The 7,265-nt window shown below is 43.7% G+C and overlaps 1 protein-coding gene and 1 long non-coding RNA gene across 2 annotated transcripts; one reads left to right on the top strand and one right to left on the bottom strand.

Annotated features, from left to right (window-relative positions):
- Nucleotides 1–1,227: 1,227 nt before the first annotated feature.
- On the bottom strand, nucleotides 1,228–3,274 carry LOC148026641 (uncharacterized). Its single transcript, XR_015692777.1, has 3 exons — nucleotides 2,384–3,274; nucleotides 1,652–2,099; nucleotides 1,228–1,580 (listed from the first exon to the last, which is right to left on the bottom strand). It is a non-coding gene; the product is annotated as an uncharacterized LOC148026641 (long non-coding RNA).
- Nucleotides 3,275–3,441: 167 nt separating this feature from the next.
- On the top strand, nucleotides 3,442–6,802 carry LOC148026642 (wall-associated receptor kinase 5-like). Its single transcript, XM_087691108.1, has 3 exons — nucleotides 3,442–4,718; nucleotides 4,849–5,028; nucleotides 5,125–6,802. Exons 1-3 carry the CDS (start codon nucleotides 3,713–3,715, stop codon nucleotides 6,366–6,368), a joined length of 2,430 nt encoding a protein of 809 aa, XP_087547234.1. The 5' UTR covers nucleotides 3,442–3,712; the 3' UTR covers nucleotides 6,369–6,802.
- Nucleotides 6,803–7,265: the final 463 nt, after the last annotated feature.

Raw genomic sequence — 7,265 nt, forward strand, 5'->3', positions numbered from 1 at the left:
CCATATCAGCTATGCTATTTTTGGGTGTTTTTTTTGTGATTTTTTGGGTCTTTTTTAGGCCTTTTTTGCTTAAAATATTTTTAAAATAGCAAACGAGCTATCCCAGGGGGTGTACTTTGCACGCGCATGTTTACTCCTTCACGATACTGAGGGAGGAGGACCCCTACGGAGATTTTGTTGTGCCACTCTCGCACCATATCAAGTCATCCATGATATGGAGCGAAAAGTATAGTACCAAACATTATGCTTTTTGCCACGCTCGCGCCGTATGAACTGCTCCACGATACGGTGCGAATATGACCCTGCGAAAATTTGGCTTTGCTGCTCTCGCGTCATATCAACTTATCCTCACATGGTTGACTTTATGAATTTATGAATTATCCTTACATTGTTGCTGCTCATGCTCATAAGATCACCCTAATGAATAAAGATTTTAATATGATTAGCAGAATAAGGTACCGAGGATGATGTTTGCAAGAGAAAAATCGATGTACTTGGACCTGTTAATTATAAGAGAATGGGTGAGGTGTATGGGCAAATGGTAATTAATGTTTCTTGCACTTCTGAGGAAGAGGACTATCTTAGCATATCTCATGAGGACAAGTCCATGCTAGTTGTAAAAAGGATATTTAATTGTTAGATTCTGTAGTTTATTATTGCATAAGGTAAGGCATTTTGACTCTAAAAAATTTTAGTATATAGAATAATTGTGCTATTGATTGCAAATAACACTCTTTTATTTTTGCTTTTAGCTTTAGGACATTGATTGCATCTCTTAGCCAATAAATCTCTAAAATTATGTGTATTGTTGATCCACTGTTATCAATGGATTTTTTTTTGAGATTTGGTTCAAATATAACAATGTCTTTCAAAGCTTTTGATTTCATCACAACTACCATAAATTTTTTTATTACATCGGATACACTCACCAGAGAAATTATCCTCATGAACTCTCTAAGTGGTATCCATGGCCAAGGAAGAATGTGGGTTGAATGGAATACTGCTTGCTTTTTGGTTAATTATTTATTTTATTTGATTATCTATTTTAGTTACATGTTTCCATTTGCAGTGATGGCAGGCTCCTGACTACCTTCTTGGACACCACATATGAGGATATTGTTGATCCTAGAAAACCATATAACTCTCTCTAACAAGAAGTACCATTGCAAAGTCACAAAGTCATACATATACTTGTGGAAAAAGAGTGCTTTTCAAATGTCTACAGGACAATAGATTCAAAGATACTCAAGATAGATGGAGTGAATGTAAGTCTCTTTCATATTGTTGGTTTTTTTAGGGACCCTTTTTTACCAACTTGTTACATTTTTTCTCGTAGTGCTAAGATTACCCTAACTCATATATGCGATGGATAAGGGAGCAATGTATTGAGTTGATTTTGGATAGGGTAATCACACTAGTTGATTCCGATTCCCCTCCACAAAGCCACGAAACATGCATAATAAAAGAACCCACAATCTGATCAACATAGATAATGTCTGTGAACACCTTATGAATCTCATGGAAGGTTCCACTTAAGCTTTCCATAGGTTGCCATTCCATACTTGTTGATAGAAATATATCTACAACCAAGAATTCGTTATTAGTACTTGCTTAAATTTAAAAAAAAGAACGTTATCAACTCAAGTCTTACAATGTGTTTGCTGCGAAACATACTCGTTTGGAGGCAAGTGGATATCCTTCGCCATGTAAAGATATTGCAAATGTTATTGATACATATGCTGGCCCTTTTCTTTTTTTGCAATGGATCCTTCATAGTCCAAAACTGCATCCACATGTGTCTCATATTGTTCTCTGATTTCTTGTATATTTTGCATCACATTGGCATTTTGTTCCATCATGCCATTGTCATCTTCCTCATCTTCTAACCTCACATTGAGGTCCACACTCACATTCCTTGTCGGAAGGGTACATTTGTAAGAGCTTGCATGTGGAACATCCATGTCCGCACTACTAGTAGGCACATCATCTCCTGACTTTCTCTTTCTCATAAAAGCTATTGAGAGGCTTAATTGTTGAGAATCCTTTTTGGGACGACCAATTATTGTTGAAAAGGCCATAATCCCAGATGTAGCTAATGGCTGTCAACAACAATAATATCATGAGCTTAAACATCCAACAATATGTATAAAAACTTTCCACACTCTCTAACAACCCTAGAAAGTGATCTATAGCTCCTTAGTTGTAAGGACTTAGAAACTTTCCACATCCATATGGACTATGGCGCACTTAACCAATCTAGTATCCATTCTAGCCATAACCTTGAAATACATGCCTTATTTTTCAACTAGGTTTAATCAAGACCACCTTAACCTTGTTTAAATATTTAACCTTGAATGAATTTGTTGAAGTTTTGATGAGTCACCAGCAGTGAATTCTAAATGACTTGGAAGATAGTAAACTTTCACCCTGGATCTACAATGGATTAAGTCTGCACTCTTCAACTTCTCCAACAAACTTCAAGGATGCTCTAGTGAACCTTTTCAAACCACATCAAATCCATAGGAATTATTAATAAGGACAATTAACAATGTTATATTTCTCCATGAATTCATATAAGCATTGTCTAATAGCTACTCAAATGTAACAACAGTCTATTGCATGACTAAAGTATTGACTTTGTACATTATATATATATGATATACTCCATATTACATAAGTATTTAGAAAAAAATAACCTTTTGTGCTACGTAGTACCGACATTACATAAGCCTACTGGTGTGAAGCTTTGGAAATTGGAATATTGCGTAGTAGGTCAAGAGGTGGACTAAAGCTCGAGAAGGAGAACACTTAATGGGGTTGGAACTCGGAAGTTTTTTGGAGGCGTGTGGGAGTAAACCTGCTATTGCAGTTCCTCATCACCTAAAGGCTAAAGGCTAAGACCTTGGAAGTTGGAGGTTAGAATGATTGTGCAGGCAGGAATATTTGAGGACTGCGGTGAGTCGTGACAGTGTTTAAGCCTTAAGGGGGGGACTCGAGAGGGAGCCTGGACGTGGGCTGTGGCCCAGGCCGGCTGCCCGTCGCCCTCAGCCCCATTGCCCACTGGTGACTGCTCACTGCGCATTGGCGTAGTGCCAAGTTGCTGCCACCCGCGGACTACCCACTGTCCAGACTCCACATTAGCACGCTGCTCCACCACGTCAAAATGCCTCTAGAAGGGCTCCGCAACCCTTTAGAAAAAACCCTGCAAGTTACTATTACTACCAGGACAGGAGCAATTTAAGAAAGGGAAGAATAGAAGGAAATTCAAGGAATGCCGGTTCTTCATTCGTAAGACATCATACATGCACCGGACGGTTAACGCCATTCCGACACTGACGGCCCGATTTTTTCTATCGACTCATAGTATCGAGGCTTCATAATTCAATGCAAGATTTATCATTCTCACATCCGGCCACTTTATTAAGATAATGGTGGAATGAGCGTTCGAGGTTTGGTCAACAAGAAACCTCAAGGAAGAATACAAGGAATGGCTATTAATTTACGCCACTGCGACACTGGCAGCCCGTTTTATTATCTATTGCATCTTGATAATACAATCCCAGATTCTCGCATTCATTGGCTCCGGAGTCACGAGTTGAGCTCATCTCTCTCTCCGAAATCCGGAATAGAATGAAGTAATTTCTGCCGCACCAATCACGGGGTTGCGGATTATATCAGCGAAGACTCAAAGGTTCGACCCAGCTCGAAGACTATGTCTGCCACAAGATCGGTGATTCACTTGCACCCATTTATCGTCACCAGCTTCATCCTACTGTGTACAGTTAATTTTTGGCTTCAGGCTATTGAGACAAGCTGGGCACTGGTAGAAGCTGCTGCAGCTGATGTCGCAGAGAATGGCTGTAGGAACCAAAGATGTGGCGACATCAACGTTAGCTACCCCTTTACCCTCGCACCCTCGGCGTTACCATGTCCTCACTTTGATTCCCCCCACTTCCAGCTCAACTGCACCGACAATCTTCTCTTTCTCAGCAACGAATCATCCAATCTCACAGGTGCGCCTCTCCAGGTCCTCAACATCACAGCCGACAGCCTGATTCTGAACATCACCAGCTTCAAATCCAGCTTCTCTCAGACCGACTCCTGCAATGCGGCCAGTGCAGGGAACAATGAGTCGTCTGGGGAAATTATGAATATCAGTTTCCCCGACTTCCCTGGCCCCTTCGTCATGGCAAATGACAATAAATTCGTCAGCTTTGGCTGCGATATGCTGGGGCTCTTAATCACAGAGCCTGCTGTTGGCAACTCCACTGATCTCCAAGTGGGAGGGTGCGAGGCTCTGTGCGATCAGAAGGATCCTAGTCAAACATCAACAGCAGAATCTAATCCCTGTTCCCAACCGCAAGGCAACTGCTGCATCTCTGAATTCCCTTCGGACGTCCGAACAGCAATCTACACGAGCTCTAATATTAGCATGACATCCCCTGAGCTCATCTGCAAGAGCTTTTCCATCCCATTCTACAATGATAGTTTCTCTGATCTGGAACGGGACGCCTTCAGTCTGCGCGTGTTGTGGGCTTTGCCGAATCCGGAAGCCACAGACTATGTTGGCAAAGCTAATGCGGACGACTTGCCGGGCAACTTGTGTAATGGGAGTGGTACGGCCCATGTAAATGTCGTTCCATCGATTGCTGGCTACACTTGCTCGTGCTCCACGGGCTACCAAGGAGACGGCTATGCTGATGGAAAGGGATGCAAAGGTGCTTGATTTGAGATTCAGTACCGTTACGTATCGGCCAGGCGCTGGTCTAGAAATTATTGTGGTGTATCATACTTGATCTTATGTTCTATGAGATTAATGTCGTTGCTCATCTTATTTTGTGCCTCAAGATATCGACGAGCGCGGAATTGGTGGCAATGACTGCGTAGAGGGACTGGCGAGGTGTGAGAACACAAACGGGAATTACACATGCCACTGCACGTCTAGATGGCATGTGGGAGACGGGAGGTGGAACGGATCTGGCTGCGGATTTTCTCCGACTCTAAAGAAAGTGCTTGCCAGCGTTGGAGGTGATGCAACTGACATATTGAATTTCTTATGTTATATGAAGAATTCTTATAACATCATCATGATGTACTTATTGATCTAGACATGCAATTGAACAGCATCGGCCTCGTTGATCCTGGCCGTGATTGGAGTTGTCTGGTTGAATATTGTTCTGAGTAGGAGGCGGAGAAAGAAATATTTCCTGCAGAATGGTGGTTTTGAGCTGCAAAAGTACATAGCCGAGGGGACAGGAAGGGAGGCAACAAGGTTCTTCTCATTAGAAGAAGTGAAAGAGGCGACGCAAAACTTCGCGGAGCAGAGGAAGTTGGGTGCGGGGGGGTTCGGGACAGTGTACAAGGGAGATCTGAAGGGCGGGAAGCCAGTGGCGGTAAAGAAAGCGAGGCTGCAGGAAGACAAGGCGCAGTTCCTTAATGAGATGGCAATTCTGACGCAGATCAACCACAGGCACATCGTGAGGCTACTGGGTTGTTGCTTGGAGACGGCCTCGCCTTTGCTGGTGTACGAGTTCGTGTCAAATGGAGACTTGGGGCAGCACCTAGATCAGGAACAATCGGCCCCGGACCGCGCAGGTACTGCAACGGCTTCTCTCAATTGGGCCACTCGGCTGCGCATCGCTGTCCAAGTGGCCGATGCCCTGGCGTACCTGCACGCGGCAGCGTCTCCACCCATCCTCCACCGAGACGTGAAGCCGGCCAATGTCCTGCTGGATGACAACATGGACGCCAAGGTGGCGGACTTTGGCTTGTCAAGGCTGGTGCCTAATGGGGACGTGCAGGTGTCGACGGCCGTGCAGGGCACCATCGGCTACCTGGATCCAGAGTACTTCCAGACGCTCCAGCTGACGGACCGGAGCGATGTGTACAGCTTCGGGGTGGTACTGGTGCAGCTCATCACGGGCCTCAAGGCCGTGGATGGCTGGTGGAGGGATCCCGATTCCGCCAACTTGGCGCTACTATTCGTGCGCAGGATGCAGGATGGCCGGATGGAGGATATTGTCGATGCCAGGCTGGATGTCGACATGGTGGACGCTTGGCGGCAGCCAACGTCTATAGCCGGCGTGGCGAAGCTTGCATGGTGCTGCCTGGCCATCGAAGGCGCAGACCGTCCCTCCATGAGGGAGGTCCTCGAAACCTTGCGCGGCAACCTGAGGGGCCTCCAGACCATCAGTGCGGGTGCATTGGATGACGAATCGGAAAACGAGCATCTTCCTTTGCTTAAGGCGAAAGAAGAATGCAGAAAGGATGCAGACGTCTTGATGATTGCCCACGATGCCACATCGAGCTCGTTACCGGAAAGCCTCGACGCTTCCTTTATAGCATGCCATCCCGCAACGCCTCGTTGAGGGACAGCTTGTAGAGCGGGGAGTGATGGCCTAAATTTGACGGCCCCCGGTATTTTATTTCTTTGGTAGTTTTCCCCAAAATTGTGCATCTTTCAAAAGTCAAATGATATGATATGTTTAAGATGTCACTGTTTTAAACCTAATATTATGTAAAATACAGTTAAGTTTATTGCAATACCTTACATTTATCTGTATCAAAGCTATAATTATTGCGCATCCCATCAAATTTAGGCCCCAATTTAATTCTTTTTCCTATGTATGATAGTTTACTTGAAGAGCCATATTTTTATAGCCCTTTTCTTGGACAGTGTCCATGATAAGAATGTTGAAAAACTTCATGTGCCCACAATAATCAAACATGTGTATGTTCCATGCCAAAGTTGACACCCCTACAGTTGTAAAGTACCAAGTATAGAATCATTGTAAAATGATGCAAAGATAAGCATCTACATGTAGGGTGCATGCATCCCATAGAGGATTCATATCAAGTATATGTGTATGTTCCATGTCAAAATTGTCAACCCTACATTTGTTAAGCATCAACATGTAGAATAATTGTAAAATGATCCAAAGTTTGCAAGCACGCATTTACATGGAGGGGTTCAACAACAAACAAACATCCTACCTACCCAAAGCTCCTTTCCTTTTCCTTTTCTAGCATAGTTAATAATGCTGGCTTATGTGGGTGCTTATGTGAGTATCAACATGAATCCTCAAGTGAGCTAGGTCAAAGTCAATAATCCTAACTTCATCTGATGAGATATTCTATAGCTACAATGAAGGTGTAACAAAGGCAAATGTTGTTGAGCTATGGGCAATATAGTTGTCCATTTAGCTTGCTCTATTTTGGCAATTCATGTAATCCTCATGGATCATGTGCTTGTATAGCTTCAATCT

This window comes from Lygodium microphyllum, chromosome 13 (genome assembly GCF_053477565.2).
Source record: "Lygodium microphyllum isolate KBCC chromosome 13, Lygodium_microphyllum_v1.1.10, whole genome shotgun sequence".
Lineage (NCBI taxonomy): Eukaryota > Viridiplantae > Streptophyta > Polypodiopsida > Schizaeales > Lygodiaceae > Lygodium > Lygodium microphyllum.